The sequence below is a fragment of the Podarcis muralis genome, chromosome 7 (assembly GCF_964188315.1).
Source record: "Podarcis muralis chromosome 7, rPodMur119.hap1.1, whole genome shotgun sequence".
In the NCBI taxonomy this organism is placed as follows: Eukaryota; Metazoa; Chordata; class Lepidosauria; order Squamata; family Lacertidae; genus Podarcis; species Podarcis muralis.
In genome coordinates, this window is record NC_135661.1 from 84322418 (window position 1) to 84343717 (window position 21300).

The window sequence follows — 21300 nt, forward strand, 5'->3', positions numbered from 1 at the left end:
CCCCCCATTTCCCACCGGGCTAATATAATCAGAGACCTAATTAATTAGAACGAGGAAATGGAGCGCACACACAAACACACACACACCTATCTCTGTGTGTTTGGCATCGGAGGCAGCCGGATAAAAGCTCCGGAAATCAATAAATCACTAGGCAGACAGTTTGTACAGGAGCTGCCTTGCCCAGTTGATTGGCCAAGTGAGATATTGCATCTGCCTCAGTTCCCCCAGGGGAAAAGAGAGTCGAAGCAAAGTCCATCTGGCTCTCCTCTCCCCTGGCTCTCTGCTGTTCCCTCCCCCTCGGCCCCTCGCCAAGAACACCTGGGTCCCACGCTAGCAAAAGAAACTGGCTCCGATTTCAGAGGTTAACACCCCACCCTCCAAAATATCGCCACCCTTCAAAGGGAGATTTTTGTGGAGTGAATGGAAATGGTTTGCAATTGGATAGACTTAGGCAAGAGTATGCAAGCTTCTGGGTTTCACAGAGCTCTGCGCCATCCCTGACGCAATGTGCCAAAGCGTTCTGTGAATCATAGAATCATAGAATCATAGAGTTGGAAGAGACCACAAGGGCCATCGAGTCCAACCCCCTGCCAAGCAGGAAACACCATCAGAGCACTCCTGACATATGGTTGTCAAGCCTCTGCTTAAAGACCTCCAGACGGAGACTCCACCACACTCCTTGGCAGCAAATTCCACTGTCGAACAGCTCTTACTGTCAGGAAGTTCTTCCTAATGTTTAGGTGGAATCTTCTTTCTTGTAGTTTGGATCCATTGCTCCGTGTCCGCTTCTCTGGAGCAGCAGAAAACAACCTTTCTCCCTCCTCTATGTGACATCCTTTTATATATTTGAACATGGCTATCATATCACCCCTTAACCTCCTCTTCTCCAGGCTAAACATGCCCAGCTCCCTTAGCCGTTCCTCATAAGGCATCGTTTCCAGGCCTTTGACCATTTTGGTTGCCCTCCTCTGGACACGTTCCAGTTTGTCAGTGTCCTTCTTGAACTGTGGTGCCCAGAACTGGACACAGTACTCCAGGTGAGGTCTGACCAGAGCAGAATACAGTGGCACTATTACTTCCCTTGATCTAGATGCTATACTCCTATACGCTAAAGCTTGCACACCGGCTTCAGTTAATCCAGGCATTTCTCTCTTTGTCTGCTCCTCTTCCTATGCCTTAGGTTGTGAAGTCAGAGCAGTGCCTGGAATGAGTTTGTGCCCCTTCCTAGTCAAGAAAAAATGGCTGACAAGACGCCTGGTTGTATTCTCAGCTCGCGAAGGGGAATGTTACCTAGTGAGAAGAATGACAGGGAACTGGGCTTCAGATTTCAGGGCCCAAAACTGAGACCTGGGGGCGGCCCCTGGTGATGTCACGATGGGAGGCCCTAGTGATGTCACAAGGTAGACCCTGGAGACGGAAGTTAATTGGGAGAAGGGAGCAGAGAGGGGAACATTCCTCAGAGCATCTATGCGATAATTTGCAGCCAGCTCCAGCTAGGCTGAAGCTTGTAAACCGCATGCACAGTCTTCTTAATTTTTTAAAAAATATTATTATTATATTTATTTATATCCCGTCTTTTCCCCAGACTCAAGGCAGCTCACACAAATCAAAACAACAAAACACAGAAGGCTAACTACATGCAGAAGGCAATAGCTGAAAAGCAATTGAACTATATCAGAATTAAAACATTTCTGTTAAAAGAAAAATAGTGAAAACAGTGTAGAACTATTTAAATTGAAGCCACTCGCCCACCTGGAAGGGGGAGCAGGCAGACTTCAGGTCAGGCCTGAAGATCTGGCACCCTAGCGAAGTGAAGAGAGCCCCTGAGCATCTGCAGAATGCCTTTCCCCCCATCACCACTGAGCCAGGGCATCTGAGTCAGAAGGCTGCATCTGCCAGCTTCCTTAAGCTCCGGTGCTTATTTCCCTCCCTGACCCCAGAGGAATTCGCAAGCTCCCTTCCTAGTGGCACCCACACCTGCCACCCACCCACCCACCCCCCAAGAGAAGGACCCCGAATCCACCTTACCGGCCAGGCAAAATCAAACGGGATCGCCACCCTGCCGGCGTGATCGCTCTTCTTCTGGTGAGGGGTGGAGAAGACATTGCCCCCTAGGACGGGTGTGGTGCCAGCCCCCAGCACGCAGGGCCCCCCGGGCAGAGCCCGCAGCTGGTATTCCTTGAGGCAGATCCGGAAGAAGGCGTGGCACTGCTGCGCCACGGGGCACGGCGGATCCAGGCCCCCGCGGCAGCACCGCCCGTCAGCCAGCACCCCTTTCTCGTTGCGGGCAAAGCGGATCTGCAGCTCGAAGGTTCCCGCCGCCTCGGAGACCTGGAAGGGGCAGAGAAGACCGAGAGGAGAGATTGGGGTGGTTGACCTACGGAACTCATTGCTACAGGAGGCGGTGGCGGCCCCCAATTTGGGCAGCTCTGAAACAGGGTGGTAGACAAATCCATCGAGACCCCTGGCCTTCAAGGCTAGAGGCAACAATGTTTCTGAAGGCCTGTTGCTGGAAACAGCAGGAGGGGAGAGAGAGGGGTCTTGTGTTCGAATCCTGGCGGCTGGTTTCCCACAGGTGTCTGGTTGGCCCCTGTGAGAACAGGATGCTGGGCTAAAAGGGCCATTGGCCTGATCCAGCAAACTCTTCCTGTGTTCTTAGGAAACAGGCACACTTGTCATTAAAAACAAATTGAAGTAAATCAAATGAATCGATAAAATAAAAAATTGAAAGTACAAAAAATCAGCACAGTGTATCTGGGGGAGACTTCATATGAGGCTGCAAAAGTACTCAAGGCCGTTGAAACCAAATTTCATCCTGTACTGTGCACCGCTCAGCCAATGCTAAACTCCAACCAAAAACTGGCATCCAAATCTGTCCTCCTGGTCTGACAGTGATTTCGGATTTCAGTGATTTCAGACCCAAAAGATCAGCCACATCCAGAGTTCTGATGCTGTTGACAGCAGCAAGGCCAAATGCCTTTGGGTGTTCACAGGCAGGAAAAATATTTTTCGTTTTCTGAAAGGTGTTCTGAAAGGTGCTGCCCTTCTCCCCCAGCTCCACCCACATCCCATGTTGTCTGGACTTCTTGGGGGTTTTCACATGCACACACACGCACACAAAGCAGAAATTATGCCCCTAGATCTGGCTCTCAGGATCAGGGCTGGCTGTGAATCAGAGCCGGGCTCCAGAACCTTTTCCATAGATTCACAGAAATGTATAATTGGAAGGGACCACAAGGGTCATCTAATCCAACTCCCTGCATTGCAATATTTCACCCAGCACGGGACTCGAACCCACAGCCCCGAGATTAAGAGCCTTATGCTCTACCGACTGAGCTATCCAGCCTCGAGTGCCAGGGCTTGATTGTTAAGCTACGCATAATCACGGAAAGGGTGTCTCTGAGCACATGTGGAGTGCATCTCCTTATGCACAGCCACCCAAACAGCTACGGCTGTGCAGTCCCTGAGCACGTGCAGAGAGGTGCTCCTTTGCTGGAGAGAAGCCCGCCCAGGTGTTCCATTCACAGTGTCACAAACCTCACACGCGGCAGAAATTTCCAAGCTTGCCCTTGCGGCCTGATCCCTGGCAAAGGAACATCTGCACATGCTCAGGGGAACCCACTAAAAAGGAACTTGCAGAGAAATCTTACTCTCAGACTGGGAATGCCAGTTGCACATCTTTGGCTGTGGATAGGGAAACAAACTCTGCACGCGTTCAGAGGCACCCTTTCCATTATTGTGCACGTCACACTGCGAGGTCAAAGCAGGTCCTTCAGGTTGGTTGGGCCCCGATCCCAGGCCAAGATAACTACTCAGGGAGAATTTAATGCCCTTCCCCGAAATCCCCACTTACGAAACTGCTAGTAAGAATTAATGTATTTTGATCAGAAGGGAGAGTGTTGCCCGCTGGGGGCAGGGGGTCGAAATGCCCCCACCTCCTTCCCCGCTCGTAGCTGGGGAGGCCGGATCCGTTCCCTGCCCTCCCCAATGCAGAAATCCATCTTCCCTAAGGGGATACTGGGCGTTTCTGGAATCGGAGCAGGCAGGATTTCACCTCTGCCCCCCTCTCCTGCAGAGAGCCCTACGGGCAGGGAGGCTCCTCATTCTGCCCTTTGCGCCTGCCAGATGTGGAGCCACAGGGATGCCAAATGCCACCAGCGGGAGGCGGGCTGCTGCCCACCCGATGCAGCCCACCCGGCCCTTGCCAGCTCCCCACAGGACTCTGCGGCCTCCGGAACATTTGCAGCGGCAAGAAAGGAAGCTTTTCTCTCAGAAACACACACACGGACGCACCAACCCTGCCAGCCTTTTGTTTCGTGTCTGAACAAGGAAATCGAACCCGAGCCAGCAGCAGGCGCCCCAGGTGCGAAATCCACGGAGCGCCCCGCCTCCGTGCCAAGCACCACGGGACCCAATCCACCGGGAAGTTCCCATTCCGCCGAAACGAAACAGGAGGCACGCAAGTGCTCTTGCACAACGGGAGGTGGGCCCAGGGAGACAGTGGGGTGCAGTGGTTAGAGCAGGGGTAGGCAACCTAAGGCCAGGGGGCCGGATGAGGCCCATTCACCTTCTAAATCCGGCCTGCAGATGGTCCGGAAATCAGCGTGTTTTTACATGAGTAGAATGTGTGTTTTTATTTAAAATGCATCTCTGGGTTATTTGTGGGGCATAAGAATTTGTTCATTTCCCCCCCCCCAAAAAAAAATAGTCCGGCCCCCCACATGGTCTGAGGGACGGTGGACCAGCCCACTGCTGAAAAAGGTTGCTGACCCCTGGGTTAGAGTGTCGGACTAGGACCTGGGGGACCTGGGTTCAAATCCCCAGTCACTGCGTCTCAGCCGAACCTACCTGCCAGGGTTATTCTAGGGATAAACTGAGGAGGGGGCTGAACTATGCATGCCACCTTAAGTTCCTTGGAGGAGAGGAAGGATAGAAAACAAACAGCCTGGAATAACTCAGCTGGGAGAGGCTCTTAATCTCTGGGTTGCGGGTTCGAGTCCCACATTGGGCAAAATATTCCTGCATTGCAGGGGGTTGGACTAGATGACCCCGGGGTCCCTTTCAACTCTACAGTTCTAGGAAACAAAATCTGGTTGGCCATAGGATGTTGGAATAGGCAGCCCTTTGCCCTGATCCAACTTATAGCGCCCCCGCAGATGATATTAGGGGCTCCCACACGGTCCACTTTCCATGCGGCTTCTACAGAAGACCCGATCAAAGGATCGGGCCCTCAGATCTGCCTCTTAATGGCGCCCAAACCTCACCGCCTGAAAAGGCACGGCCGGCTGCGCCTCCCTAACCCGCTCTGACTTCTGAGATGCTGCCAGTCGTGGGGCGAGCTTGACTCAAAGCTGCCTCTGGGATGGGGTGACTGCTTCCCTCCCAAGCCCAGAGATGCAGCTGACTCTGGGGCGGAGCAGAGCAGCTGCCAACCTGCCACACAGCACAGCAGCAGCCGAACCAAAAGCAAAATCGCATGCCCTCTTCTCACCCCTGGTTGGTGGCAGCGGGAAAAACACGGGGAGGTCGCAAGGGCTTCTTCCTACAAGTTCCTTGGAAGTGAGCGGGGGGGGGTCAGATAGGACCCCCTAGGATCCTGCAAACAAATGTCCCAGCTGCAAACGGAAGCCCAGTACAGCAGGGTCTGATCCGGTGCCAGAGCTACCCCGGGGGCTGAGGCTGGTTCAACACCAAAGAGATGCATCCACACCTAACCAGTTTAACCAGGTTCCTTCCTCCTCCTTCCGGGACTGGGAACTGGGGGAACTGTAGTTCTGTGATGGGAAGGGGAAAATCTCTAATAACAGAGCAGTCTAGCTGCCTCGTCAAACTACAAATCCCTTTTTTTTAGAGGGGGAGGCAGAAAGTTGTTGCTCAACCGGTATATCCAGCAAACCGAGAGAAGGATCCGGCGCATGTTGCCTTCGCTGGCGCTTACTCCTAGCAGTCGGTGTGTCACCAGATGCCCCAAAGATGGTGGCATGTTGACTCAGGCAAGGGAGCCCCCCCCCTATGATCACAGATCTCTCCCCCAGTCTGTTCCCTGCCCCCCTGAAAAAACACCCCCTGCCCGCCTCTCTCAACCCCATTTCAGCAGCTTGTGGGGCAAAGACACAAAACCAGCTCAGGATCCAACCAAGCGGGCACTGGAGCGAGTGTGGAGGTGCAGACATGCTCTCCACATGGTGCATTGATGCTCCCCGCCTTGTGGCTGGCCAGCAAGACACCACGCCTAGCTCTCAAAGGGATTGCGCCGTCCAGTTCTCTCTCTGGACAGGGTGCGATGCGCAGAGACGAGAGCGCAAAGGGTTCTCTGAGGTTGGCAGGGGCAAGGTGGCACCTGGAGGCGGTTGAGAGCCCGGAGACGGGTGCAAAGCAGCCCTCGGCGAGCGGTGCCCACGCCCAGCCAAAGAGCCCGGGTGCCCTGGTGCCCCTCTCCAAATGCCACCCCGGAGAGAATTCTAGGAACCCCTACCACCCAAAACCTGCAGCTCTCAACTTGGGGTAAACAGAGGCTTGGGCATGCCTGGGCAAAGTTGGCACCTGCCTCTCCCAGCCTGGGGTTGGTGCACCCATTTCAAGCGCCCACCCCAACCGCGAGTGTTGGAGAGGCGTGCCTGGGTGCCCCAATCGGGCACCTCCCGGGCACCCAGCAAAAGGGTTCGGGTGGGTGTCCCAGAAGCGGGGGTCTCACCTGGGGCCTCGCGTAGCAGAGGAGGAAGACGAGGGTGCACAGCACGTCGCCAGGGGTCCTCCGCCGTCTCATTGTGCTGGCGGCGGTGGGTGGCGGGCAGCCCCCTGCCCCTCGGCCGCGGCGCCCCGGCAATGGGAGCCCCTGGCCGGTCGCCCAGCGCGGGGCATCCAGGACTCGCTGCCCAGGCCACGCCGCCGACGGGTGCCCAACCTCCCGGGAGCGCAGCTCCGATTCGGATCGGGAAGCGGAGCCAGAGCCGTCGCTGCTGCTGCTGCCGAAGACGCCCGGCTGCGCTCTGGCTGCGCTGGGCAGGGCCGCCTGACATCACGCGCGCCGGGGTGGAGCCTCGTCGCCCGGCCACTTTCCCTGGCCCTCCGCCCAGCCAAGGGGGCGGCGGCAGCAGCAGCATCGTTTCCCGACCCTCCGGGGCAGGGAGGGGGCGGCACCGGGACCGGCCAGGAGGAGCAACCGGTTCCTTCGCGGCGCGCGGGGTTCATTGCGCCCAGGGCGCGCCAGCCGGAGCAACGCTGCGTCTCCTCCTCCTCCTGGCGAGGGGACTCGGGCCGGCAGCGCGCCCCTAGGTGCCTGCACGGGCCGGCAGCGGCAGCAGCTCCTCTCCGGGGTTTCCTGCGAGGGACTGCCCCAGCTCTGCGCGCACACGGCTGCAGCCCTTTCTCCAAAACGAAAAGCTAAGGCGCTAGTCCTCGTGGTTAAGAAGAAAGGCGCGCGGGGCCAGTTTGCGTTCAGGAAGCGCGGCCGGGGCGGCTGCGTCTCTTCTTCTTCCTCCTCCTGGATGGACGGGCGACCCAGCCAGCCCCGTGATGTCTGCACTGGCCGGCAGCAGCAGCAGCAGCTCCTCTCCGGGATTTCAGGCGAGGGACGTCCCCAGCCCTGCGCGCACATGGCCTGATCAGGGATAGGGGTTTTTCCGCGTGCCCGGCAGACGCGCTTGCCACAGAGCTGCTTCCCTTTCTTGCAAAAGGAGAAGCTAAGGCGCTAGTCCTCGTGGTTAGGAAGAAAGGGTTCGTTTGAGTAGGCGCGGAGAGTTGGAAGCTCCAAGGGGAAGGAGGGGAGCTGCCCACCCCCCAAATCAAGTGAATAAATAAAATACTTAAGTAACCAACCAAACGCGTCGTAGATAGCTCGGTTCAGACCTCCCCAGCATAGATCCTGCCCCCCTCCTCTGCCAACATAAATCATGGCTACGACTATGGTTGGAAGGGACCCGAGCGTCATCTAGCGCAACCCCCCCCCCCCCGCAATGCAAGACTCTTTTGCCAAACGAGAGACTTGAACCCACGGCCCTGAGATTAAGTCTCTCCTGCTCTACCCACTGGGCAATCCCACCTGCGGCGGTGGGGGGGTGGGATCCATCAGGGGCCCTCCTGCCGCATTCTGTTGGGTGGTCCCAGCCCCTTCCAGTGCTGCTCCACTGTGGGTCCCTGGACTGCGACTCCCATCATCGCTAGCTAGCAGGACCAGCGGTCAGGGATGATGGGAATTGTAGTCCGGCAACAATCAGCTGGGGAGCCAAGAAGTGCTGTGGTTACAGACTCTTCAGCTAGGCCAGCCCAACTGGCTGTTGCAAGACCCCCCCCCCCTCCCATCAGCCCCTGCGGCAGCCCTCAGGGCTAGTGGTCAGGGCTGGTGAGTGTCCAACACCATCCGAAGGGACCCGCTTGGCTCCACCTGGGTGGAAGGGAGCAGGGAAACTGGGGCTGCAGCTGGCCAAGGTCCAGGGTGGATGAGGGGAGTGGCCGCTCCAACATCTGGAAGGCCGCACTTGCCGTATTTTGACTCATGGAAAGAGGTCCCTGGTGGAATAAGGGGCCGTGTTTGCCAAAACCTCAAGACACCGGCTTTTGTGAGATCCTGGAAGGAAGACAAAGCTCTTTCAATTAAGAGAGAGAGAGAGAGAGGGTGGCGCTGTGGATTAAACCACAGAGCCTAGGACTTGCCGATCAGAAGGTCGGTGGTTCAAATCCCCGCGATGGGGTGAGCTCCCGTTGCTCAGTCCCTGCTCCTGCCAACCTAGCAGTTCGAAAGCACATCAAAGTGCAAGTAGATAAATAGGTACCACTCTGGCGGGAAGGTAAACGGCGTTTCTGTGTGCTGCTCTGGTTCGCCAGAGGCGGCTTAGTCATGCTGGCCACATGACCCAGAAGCTGTACGCCGGCTCCCTCGGCCAGTAAAGCGAAATGAGCACCACAACCCCAGAGTCGGCCACAACTGGACCTGATGGTCAGGGGTCCTTTTACCTTTACCTTTATATATATATGAATATGACAGAGCCACAAAACTGGCCACTCTCCTCAGCCAGTGTGGTGTAGTGATTAAGAGCGGTAGACTCGTAATCTGGGGAACCGGGTTTGATTCCCTGCTCCTCCACATGCAGCTGCTGGGTGACCTTGGGCCAGTCACACTTCTTTGAAGTCTCTCAGCCCCACTCACCTCACAGAGTGTTTGTTGTGGGGGAGGAAGGGAAAGGAGATTGTTAGCCGCTTTGAGACTCCTGAAGGGGAGTGAAAGGCGGGATATCAAATCCAAACTCTTCTTCTTCTTCTTCTTCTTTAAATGGTGTATGATTAAAGGGAGAAACACTTTGATTTTAACCTAGAAAGTGGTCTGCACAATGGTCTCCCTGGTTGGGGGTCTTGAAGCAGTTGGTGAGCTGCGTGCTGAGAAGGCTCAAGGTGTGGCTTGCTTGCTCTGAGGAACATAAGAACAGCACCCTCTTCTCACAGTGGCCAACCAGCTGCCCTGAATGGGAAACCTGCATGCAGGATTCGAACACTCTCCCCTTCTGTGGTTTCCAGTGGAGAGACAGAACCGTCTGGAGGTGGTTGGAGGATGGCTGGCAGCTAACAGATTGCGGTTAAATCCTGACAAGACAGAAGTACTGTTTTTGGGGGACAGGAGGCGGGCGGGTGTGGAGGACTCACTGGTCCTGAATGGGGTAACTGTGCCCCTGAAGGACCAGTTCTGGACTCACAGCTGTCCATGGAGGCACAGGTCAATTCTGTGTCCAGGGCAGCTGTCTGCCAGCTCCATCTGGTACGCAGGCTGAGACCCTACCTGCCCGCAGATTGTCTTGCCAGAGTGGTGCATGCTCTAGTTATCTCCCTCTTGGACTACTGCAATGCGCTCTGCGTGGGACCCGGAAACTACAACTAATCCAGAATGTAGCAGCTAGACTGGTGACTGGGAGCGGCCACCAAGACCACATAACACCGGTCTTGAAAGACCTACATTGGCTCCCAGGACGTTTCTGAGCCCAATTCAAAGTGTTGGTGCTGACCCTTAAAGCCCTAAACAGCCTCGGTCCAGTATACCTGAAGGAGCGTCTCCACACCCATCGTTCTGCCCTGACACTGAGGTCCAGCGCCAAGGGCCTTCTGGCGGTTCCCTCACTGCGAGAAGCCAAGTTACAGGGAACCAGACCGAGGGCCTTCTTGGTGGTGGCACCCACCCTGTGGAACGCCCTCCCACCAGATGTCAAAGAGAAAAACAACTACCAGATTTTTAGAAGACATCTGAAGGCAGCCCTGTTTAGGGAAGCTTTTAATGTTTAATAGGTTATTGTATTTTAATATTCCATTGGAAGCTGCCCAGAGTGGCTGGGGAAACCCAGCCAGATAGGCAGGGTATAAATAATAAAGTATTATTATTATATCATGGCTAGTGATCACTGACAGCCTGCTCCGACATGAATTCGCCTCATCCTCTTTTAAAGCCATCTTGTTTGGTGTCCACCCCTACTTCCTGTAGCAAGGAGTTCCGTAGGCTAACCACACGCTGTGTGAAGAAGGACTTTCTTTTGTCCATCCTGAATCTTTTAGTATTCATCTTCATTGGATGCCCACGAGTTCTAGTGTTAGGAATGAGGGGGGAAAAACTTTTCTCTATCCAATTTGTCCCTGCCAGGCATGAGATTAGAAACTTCAACCATGTTGCCACTTACTCGCCTTTTCTCTAAAAAAAAACCAAGGTTCCCCGAACCTGGGTCTCCGTCTGTTGTTGGACTACAACCCCCACCATCCCTAGCTAGCAGGACCAGGGATGATGGGAACTGTAGTCCAAAAATAGATGGAGACCCAAGTTTGGGGAACCTTGCCTAAACTAGAACATCCCGAATTCTGCAAAGTTTCTGCACAGGGGAGACTCTCCACCCCCTTAATTACTTTGGTTGCCCTTTTCCGAAGCTCTCCGCCAAGATGGGTCAGCCCCAAAATACAAAAATTAAAAATTAAAATTAAAATGGGGTTGCCAGCTTTGACAGTGGCCCCTGTTCTTACGCCTTTGTTGACAGCAGTTTAAATCACAAGCATTAGCAAATGTTTGTTTCTGTCCATGCCTAAACAAGCCTCAACCCCTTATTTATTCAGATGCAGATGCTGCCGTAAAAGGCACAGCCACTGGTGCTGGTTGGAAAATTGGCAACCCTTGGGAATGTAAGAAAGTAAAAAACCTCTGGGAAATGATATATAATGAAATGAAAAAGATGTTGAAATATACATTTTTTTAAAAAACCAGAAGCATTTTTACTTGGTATTATAGGTGAGGACATTAATAGACAAGATGTTAAATTGTTTTTATATGCAACAACTGCGGCAAGAGTATTGTTAGCCCAGAAATGGAAGCAAGAAGAAATTCCGACGAAAGAAGAATGGCAGACGAAATTAACGGACTACGCAAAATTAGATAAAATGACAGGAAGGATTCGAAACCTGCGGGACCAGAGATTTACAGAAGATTCGAAGAAATATACGAATTATTTGAAGAGCAACTATAATCAACAAATTACACTAGTAGGACTACAATAAGTTTTGTAAGGAGAAATATATGAAACATTGCAAAGTAGAGAAGGCAGAGAGAGATTAGTTATGAGACTTAAATGTAATAGTGGAAGTAAGAAATGTAAATTAAGTGAATAGATTGGGAAATTTTCAGATGTGATTGATGGAAGTCAAAAAAATTGTATAAGATATAAAAGTATGTTTAATTATTGTTGAAAATGATATGTTAAAAAACTAATAAAATTTACCGTATGTATATATAAAAAAGGGAAACTGGCAACCCTATTTAAAACTGAAACCTTTCTCTCCCCATCCCACAGCATACTGCATGTTACTAAGAAGTATTGCTATGTTTAACTGGTCCTGGTAACAGGAATATGGGTATAGGATCATCTTGGGACTCCGTTTATCCGATATACCTCCAGCACATCCAGGAAGAAATTAATCCGGCCATTGCCGGATCGCTTGGACAATTCCAAGAACTTTGCCTTCTGTCCAATGGAGAAAAATCAGTGAGAGCTATGAAATTTGCTTTAGCCACACAGACACTGAAAATATCATTCATGGCAGCAAATGCCATCAACTGTCAGACAGCACACATTAAGATATACCTTTAAATATATGGGCTGCCAACCTGCACCCTGTTTGCTGGCGTGTTTTGTTTTTGTTTTACTGTGGGTGCAGCTTAATTCCCGATTTTATCTGCTTGCGGGAATGACAAAGTCTTGGCATAGGCTAATTCATTAAGCAATAAATCTTGGGCTGACTGATCTCCTTATCTATCCGTGTATGAATCTGCGCACACAGAGAGAGCACGACGGTTGTTTCTCTGCGCCTTTCTTATTCATATGTTGGCTTCATCCCCTTCACAAAGCTTGTTGTTGTTGTTTAGTCGTTTAGTTGTGTCCGACTCTTCGTGACCCCATGGACCAGAGCACGCCAGGCACTCCTGTCCTCCACTGCCTCCCGCAGTTGGGTCAAACTCATGCTGGTAGCTTCGAGAACACTGTCCAACCATCTCGTCCTCTGTCGTCCCTTTCTCCTTGTGCCCTCCATCTTTCCCAACATCAGGGTCTTTTCCAGGGAGTCTTCTCTTCTCATGAGGTGGCCAAAGTCTTGGAGCCTCAGCTTCAGGATCTGTCCTTCCAGTGAGCACTCAGAGCTGATTTCCTTCAGAATGGAGAGGTTTGATCTTCTTGCAGTCCATGGGACTCTCAAGAGTCTCCTCCAGCACCATAATTCAAAAGCATCAATTTTTTGGTTATCAGCCTTCTTTATGGTCCAGCTCTCACTTCCATACATCACTACTGGGAAAACAATGGCTTTAACTATACAGACCTTTGTTGGCAAGGTGATCCATGAAGGGGTTCACAAAGCTACACAAGCCAAAAGACCTTTGCAATTTTGATTGTTGGAAGCGTGGGAGAACACAAAGGGCAAGGAGAGGCCGGCTTTTCGTATCCTGGTTGTGAAACGCTGTTTCTGCATCTCACCTAATTCACGCCAGTCAAGGCTATCACTTTTCTTTTAATCCACTTTTGAACCTTCCGTCCCATTTATTTGCATTAATAGCTCACCTTTTTCTCCAAAGAGCTCAAAGTGACGTACAAGTTTCTCCCCACTCTTCATTTAAGCCCAACACAACAATCAGGTTAAGCTGAGAGGCAGTGACTGGCCCCTAATAATAATAATAATAATAATAATAATAATAATAATAATAATAATAATAATAATAATAATTTATTATTTATACCCCACCCATCTGGCTGAGTTTCCCCAGCCACTCTGGGCGGCTTCCAATAGAGGGTTAAAAACAATACAGCATTAAATATTAAAAACTTCTCTAAACAGGGCTGCCTTCGGATGTCTTTTAAAGATAAGGTAGCTACTTATTTCCTTCACATCTGAAGGGAGGGCATTCCACAGGGCAGGCGCCACTACCGAGAAGGCCCTCTGTCTGGTTCCCTGTAACCTCACTTCTCGTAATGAGGGAACCGCCAGAAGGCCCTCGGCGCTGGATCTCAGTGTCCGGGCAGAAAGATAGGGGTGGAGATGCTCCTTCAGGTATACTGGGCCAAGGCAATTTAGGGCTTTAAAGGTCAGCACCAACACTTTGAATTGTGCTCGGAAACGGACTGGGAGCCAATGCAGTTCTCTCAGGACCGGTGTTATGTGGTCCCGGCGGCCACTTCCAGTCACCAGTCTAGCTGCCGCATTCTGGATTAATTGCAGTTCCTGGGTCACCTTCAAAGGTAGCTCCACGTAGAGCGCATTGCAGGAGTCCAAGCGGGAGATAACCAGAGCATGCACCACTCTGGCGAGACAGTCTGTGGGCAGGTAGGGTCTCAGCCTGCGTACCAGATGGAGCTGGTAGACAGCTGCCCTGGATACAGAATTGACCTGCGCCTCCATGGACAGCTGTGAGTCCATAATGACTCCCAGGCTGCGCACCTGGTCCTTCAGAGGCACAGTTACCCCATTCAGGACCTGAGAGTCCTACACACACACACACACACACACACACACAAACACCCCTCTTGTCCCCCCAAAACAGTACTTCTGTCTTATCAGGATTCAACCTCAATCTGTTGGCCGCCATCCATCCAAAGTCACACCCAGTGAGTTTCATGGCCAAGTGGGGATTTGAACCCTGTTTTCTCCCAGGTCCTAGTCTGACACTCTAACCACCGCACCACACTGCTTCTTTAAAATGAAACTCCCGGTGCCTCCCGTTTAATTCCTCTTGATGAAGAGCTCTGTGCTTCTCACAACCTTGCACACTTCATTGCCAGTGATCTGTGACCTCAGTAGAAGAAGAAGAAGAAGAAGAAGAAGAAGAAGAAGAAGAAGAAGAAGAGGAGGAGTTTGGATCTGATATCCCGCCTTTCACTCCCCTTCAGGAGTCTCAAAGCGGCTAACATTCTCCTTTCCCTTCCTCCCCCACAACAAACACTCTGTGAGGTGAGTGGGGCTGAGAGACTTCAGAGAAGTGTGACTGGCCCAAGGTCACCCAGCAGCTGCAGGTGGAGGAGCGGAGACGCGAACCCGGTTCACCAGATTACAAGACTACCGCTCTTAACCACTACACCACACTGGCTCTCAGTAAAGTGCACTCCTGTATCTCTGCTCATTCTTTACTGATCTTTGACATACTGCCCACAGGTACCTCATCCCATGCGCATGAGCATCACAGGAGTGCCTGGCGCGCTCTGATGCTTCAGGTTACATACGCTTCAGGTTACAGACTCCACTGACCCAGAAATAGTACTTCGGGTTAAGAACTTTGCTTCAGGGTGAGAACAGAAATCGTGTGGCAGCAGTGGGAGGCCCCATTAGCTAAAGTGGTGCTTCAGGTTAAGAACAGTTTCAGGTTAAGAACGGACCTCCAGAACGAATGAAGTACTTAACCTGAGGTACCACTGTATATGTATTTTGTTTTTCTAGCTTGATCAAAATTATTTATTATTTCATAACAGGTAGATAGTTAAGAGCTTACGCGGGTTCAGTGGTGGGTGCCTGGCACCCCCCAGAATTCGGCGCCCGGGTGCCCCGCAGCCCTTGCTCCCCCAGGTAAAGACAGTCCTGTCACTGCAAACTTCCCTCAGCTGACTATTTAAGTCAGAAACAGGATGCAGTCTCCCCCTTCTGCTTAGCTACTGTAAAGACACCCACCTATTGCGGGGGAAACTGGGAATTGTTTCCAGCTCAGCAAGAACTTTATATCGGTTCCTGCACCGTGCTTGCCTTCTGAATGGGAAGACAACTGAGTCTAGCAGCACCTTAAAGGCTAAGAGATCGGTTGTGGCAGAAACTTTTCGTACGTCTCATGAAGTGCTCCCTAGTCCACCAAGTCTTTTGTTGGCATCTGTCTGCCTCGGGAGACAACGGAGGACTGCGCCACCGGGTTGTGAAGTCAAACCGTTGGAGAGTCGCAGCGCCTGTTGTGGCTGTAGAGACCGATGCAGGAGAGACATGTTTCGTTACAGGCGGGGCAAATAAAGGCGCCCGGTTTTCCTTTTACAGGTGCACTGCGGCATTTTGTATGCCTCAAAAAAATCGGTTATTGGAACAAGATGTTGGTGTTTGTTTTGCAGCAGAGAAGCATTGGTGTCAAAAGCCCCAAATGACTTAGGTCCCAAATGTCTGAAAGACTGCCTCATCCCCTGCAGACCCTCTCAGGCATTCAAGATGGACAGAGGGGTCCCCAAACAGGGCTGCCTTCAGATGTCTTCTAAAAGTCAGAGAGTTGTTTATTTCCTTGACATCTGATGGGAGGGCATTCATAGGGCGGGCGCCACTGCCGAGAAGGCCCTCCGCCTGGTTCCCTGTAACCTCACTTCTTGCAGGGAGGGAACTGCCAGAAGACCCTCAGAGCTGGACCTCAGTGCCTGGGCTGGACGATGGGGGTGGAGACGCTCCTTCAGGTATACTGGGCCTTTGAGGCCATTGAGGACTTTAAAGGTCAACACCAACACTTTGAATTGTGCTCGGAATTGTATTGTGAGCCAATGCAGGTCTCTCAGGACTGGTGTTATACAGTCCCAGTGGCCACTCCCAGTCACCCGTCTAGCTGCCGCATTCTGGATTAATTGCAGTTTCTGGATCACCTTCAAAGGTAGAGTCCAAGCGGGAGATAACTAGAGCATGCACCCCTCTGGCGAGACAGTCTGCGGGTAGGTAGGGTCTCAGCCTGCGTACCAGATGGAGCTGGTAGACAGCAGCCCTGGACACAGAATGGACCTGCGCCTCCATGGAGAGCTGTGAGTCCAAAATGACTCCCAGGCTGCGCACCTGGTCCTTCAGGGGCACAGTTACCCCATTTAGGACCAGGGAGTCCCCCACACCCACCCGCCCCCTGTCCCCCCAAGAACAGTACTTCTGTCTTGTCAGGATTCAACCTCAAAAACACAATAAAACACTAAAACTTTTTTTAAAAAACTTCCCTACACAGGGCTGCCTTCAGATGTCTTCTACTCCAACATTTCTCTGATGAACATAAGGACGTCCTGAAGAAAAAATGGGATATTCTGGGATCAGATCAGAAACTGGGATGGCTACTGTAAAGGTGGGAACTTCCCTGGAAAGCAGGGATACTTAGAGGGTCTGTAAGATTGGCTTCCCCCAACTATACACACCCTCCAACTTTCCTCCAAAAATAGGGACATTCTATTCGACATCAGCATCCCTGCTTGAGCATTTCCTACCACAAAAGTTATTAGAGCAATCATCATAATAAAAACTATAGGACCCACCCTATTTTTCTGGTTGGAAATTGTTTGACCTGATCTTAATCTAGATATTTTTTTAACGTTGTTGTAACCTGTTCTGGGATCTTACGGCAAGGGGAGGTAAATAACGTCTTAGAAGTTGCTACACCAACATGGCCTCTGGGATTTTAAATATAAAAGAGGAGGTTTAAGGAAGCTGCTCATGAGAACCTGGATGCAAGATGGGGTACGTTTTTTGGGCGCCAGATGCTCAGAGGAGGTCAAAGGTGCTTTTTTTAAAAAAAAGTTCCCTGCACATAAAAAAGTTCTTTAAAATGTGCTTCTAGTGTCATGTAGAAACATGCCTATTGGATCACTCATAGAGAAAAGGGAGTTGATGAAAAGCCTCCAGCCTTCGCTTCCCAGGATAAAAACCATCTCTAGCTCTCTGAAAGAGCTTCTTAAATCTTCATGTGATCCAAGAATGAAAGGGGGGGGGGATCAGACCAGGGTTCTCAGTTCCCAGCCAGTTGGCACTGCAGGGATCTCTTCTGGGCCGAAGTCCAGATCCCGTAAGCTGAACACAGCTCCCCAGCTTCTGCATGGAAATATTGCAAAACTATGCCTAAGGTCCCCTGGGCATGCACAGAGTGCCTTTCTCCCAAGGGAAAGCAACATCTCTCTCTCTCTCACTCACTCACTCACTCTCTCACACACACAAGCTAGAGGAAAGGGATATTTAAGCCAGTACAGAGCGGCCTTCTCCCCAGGGAAAAATAATTATAAAAACTTCAGAGAAACTGCGGGAAAATTGTCTCTGGGCACGTACAGAATGCCTTTGGCTTCTGACAGAAACGCCTGCTTAGGGAAGTGAAGGAGAGCTTCCAGTGGTTTTTTTTGGGGGGGGGCTCCCCAGACAGTTAGGAAATGATGGAAGAATCTATCACATGTACTTTGTTTCCCCATCCTTCTTGTCCTTTGAGCTGGGCTAGGAGAATGAAACTCTGCTCCACCGTCATTCACTCCACCCCCAAAAGAGTGGGGTAGCAAATGAGCCAAGAGGGGAAGAGAAGCCCTGACCCTACTCAGCTTTCGCCCCCCCCCTCCAAAATGGACATTCTGCCCCCTTTTCTGTTTGTTTAAGGCATTAGCAGAAGCCACTCACTGGAAAATCTCTCCAGAATTCCCACAAAACCTCTTTTGTTCTCTTGGAGAAGGAGGGGGGCAGCCGGCATAAAGGAGTCCATGGGCTTTAAAGCTGGGAAAAAAGAAAAGCCCCCACTGGCTGCAGCCAAGGGTCAGGCCTTTCTCGCGCCTCCCCCCCCCCGCCCAAAAAACGGAATTAACTCTCAGCTCACCAGCAAGCAGGGCTTCACAGCTGTCAACTTACAGATTTGAAAATAAGGGACCAGCAGCTTCGAAAATACGGGATCAGCAGCCAAAATAAGGGATCAACAATTACTTTGATGAAATACGTATTTTGTTGCATGCAAATGGCTTTAGATACCTATTAGGTCCATAAATTACCTTATAGCATATATTCAACACAAAAAAACAGCAACAATTTGTTGTTGACAAAGCACAGCTGGACATAGAAAGGGCCCCATTACCTTCAGTAGCTTATTTAAGGGACATCATCAATAAGGGACAGCAGCGGGACATGGCGCTGGAATAAGGGACTGTCCCGCCTAATAAGGGACTGTCCCGCCTAATAAGGGACGCTTGACAGCTCTGCAGGGCTTCCATTGCCTTAAAACAGCAGCACAGTGAATTCCACGCAGAAAACAACCCTCCCCATCACTCTGTGCTCTAAGCCTAGAAGTGTTTTGGGTGGGGTTTGGGGGGGGGAGGGTTTGCAGGGTGGGTGTGTGATTATAAGCAAGCATTGGTCAGAGAAAAGCATCCGGCAGACAATTGTAGAATTGAGAAGGACTACCAGGGGTCATTTAGTCCAACCCCCTGCGATGCAGTTGCTCTGAACCACCCGCTGAGCTGGCATGACGCAACCTCTTCTCCAGCAGGATCTCTGCCTTGGGGGAAACTGGTTTACAGCTGAGGAAGGAAATATATTATTATTATTATTATTATTATTATTATTATTATTATTATCGCTATTTTTCTGGAAAAAAGAGGTGCTGGAACTCACCACGATCATGTCCCTCGTTTTCTAAAGCCCTGATGATGATGATGATGATGATGATGGCGATGATGATTCATTTTATTTCTTATACCGCTACATTTTTTAGGGGGGGGGTCTCAAAAGTTAGAATAACTTGTAGCATACCCCAGGGATGAGTCCTAACACTAAGTCCCGGTTCTGCGGCATATAAGGCAGGACATAAATCAACCAAGAAGATAAAGATTAACCTACTTGTAGCCAGAAGTACACTTGGGACGCGGGTGGCGCTGTGGGTAAAAGCCTCAGCGCCTAGGGCTTGCCGATCGAAAGGTCAGCGGTTCGAATCCCCGCGGCGGGTTGTGCTCCCGTTGCTCGGTCCCAGCGCCTGCCAACCTAGCAGTTCGAAAGCACCCCCAGGTGCAAGTAGATAAATAGGGACCGCTTACTAGCGGGAAGGTAAACGGCGTTTCCGTGTGCGGCTCTGGCTCGCCAGAGCAGCGATGTCACGCTGGCCACGTGACCCGGAAGTGTCTCCGGACAGCACTGGCCCCCGGCCTCTTGAGTGAGATGAGCGCACAACCCTAGAGTCTGTCAAGACTGGTCCGTACGGGCAGGGGTACCTTTACCTTTACTACTTGTAGCCAGAAGTTGAAAATGTGAAACAACACCAAGAATAACAGATTGGCAAACACTCGTGATAGAGCATTTGCAATTAGCAAAGCTGACCGGAAAAGTCAGGGGAGCTTTAAATCAAAAAGTATACAGAGAATGGAAATAATGTATAAACATTTGGTTCTTTGAATTGTAATTTTCTTTTTCTTTTCTTGTTACTATTAAACTCTTTTTTGTCCTATTTTTTTCCCCTTTCCCCCTTCTTTTTCTTTTCTTTTTTTTCTCTTCTTTTTTGTGCTTAATTTTGTTGTTTGTACTTACCTTTATTGTATGATTGTATTTTAAATTAATAAAGATGTATTTTTTTAAAAAAAAAAACCAACACCTATGGAACTCCCTCCCACAAGAGGCAGTGATCGCCAACTCAGGTGGCTTTGAAAGAAGATTGGGCAAATTCATGGAAGATAAAGTCTGTCCATAGCTGCCAGTCACAATCGCTTTGCTCTGCCCTCCATGGTCCAAGGCAGAATTGCTTCTGAATCCCAGTTGCTGGAAACAACAGGAAGGGAGACAGCTCTTGAACTCAGGTCCTGTTTACGGGGTTTCCCACTGTGGCAAAAGGATGCTAGATGGGGCATGGCGTAATCCAGCAGGACTCTTCTGTTCTTAAGAAATTCAAAAAAGACCTGAACCTTAAGGGTTAGGGTGCATGTGTCATAAGAAGAGGGAAAGATGAACTCATCTCCCCCTAGAATCTAGAAGTACAGCAGTTGTCCCCCTAGATCCACAAATATTATTGAAAAGCATTGAAAGCAATTATTATTATTATTATTATTATTAGTAGTAGTAGTAGTAGTAGTAGTAGTATTATTATTATTATTATTTTTACCCCACCCTCCCCGGCCAGAGCCGGGCTCAGGGTGGCTAACACCAGTAAATGTACAGTAATAACATAATAGGGGGGGAAACCCAATTTAAAATACAGGTTATAATGCAATTTAAAATGTAAATGTAAAGGTAAAGGTACCCCTGCCTGAAGGCCAGTCTTGACAGACTCTAGGGTTGTGCGCTCATCTCACTCTAGAGGCCGGGAGCCGGCACCGTCTGAGGACACTTCCGGGTCACGTGGCCAGCGTGACGAAGCTGCTCTGGCGAGCCTGCACCAGCGCAGCGCACGGAAACGCCGTTTACCTTCCCGCTATAAAGCGGTACCTATTTATCTACTTGCACTTAAGGGTGCTTTCGAACTGCTAGGTGGGCAGGAGCTGGGACCGAACGACGGGAGCTCACCCCGCCGCGGGGATTCGAACCGCCGACCATGCGATCGATAAGTCCTAGGCATTGCGGTTTTACCCACAGCGCCACCCGCATCCCCCTACATTTAAAATGTAGCCTCATTTTAAAAGTAGCCCATAGATCAAAACCATAAGGGGAGGGAAACATAAGGGTCAGACTGAGTCCAAACCAAAGGCCAGGCGGAACAGCTCTGTCTTGCAGGCCCTGCGGAAAGATGTCAAGTCCCGCAGGGCCCCGGTCTCTTGTGACAAAGTGTTCCACCACATTGGGGCCAGTGCTGAAAAGGCCCTGGCCCTAGTTGAGACCAATCTAATCACCTTGCAGCTTGGGACCTCCGAAGTGTTGTTATTTGTGGACCTTAAGGTCCTCTGCGGGGCATACCAGGAGAGGCGGTCCCCTAGGGACGTGGGTTCTAGGCCGCATAGGGCTTTAAAGGTCAAAACCAGCACCTTAAACCTGACCCTGTACCCCACTGGGAGCCAGGGCAGTTGGTATAGCACTAGATGAATGTGATCCTGCGGCAAGGACCCCCTAAAGAGCCTCACCATGGCATTCTGCACCCGCTGGAGTTTCTGG

General features: G+C 51.1%; 1 protein-coding gene across 1 annotated transcript in view; it reads right to left on the minus strand.

The window, feature by feature from the left end:
- Positions 1-7017, minus strand: part of LOC114603267 (protein jagged-1-like) — a 62949-nt gene extending 55932 nt beyond the window's left edge. The window contains exons 1-2 of the mRNA XM_028742139.2: positions 6695-7017; positions 2029-2331 (exon numbers count right to left, since the gene is read on the minus strand). Of these exons, the coding sequence (XP_028597972.2) occupies positions 2029-2331; positions 6695-6766 (375 nt within the window). The 5' untranslated portion in view covers positions 6767-7017. The remainder of the gene's footprint in view (positions 1-2028; positions 2332-6694) is intronic.
- Between the last annotated feature and the right edge of the window lie 14283 nt (positions 7018-21300).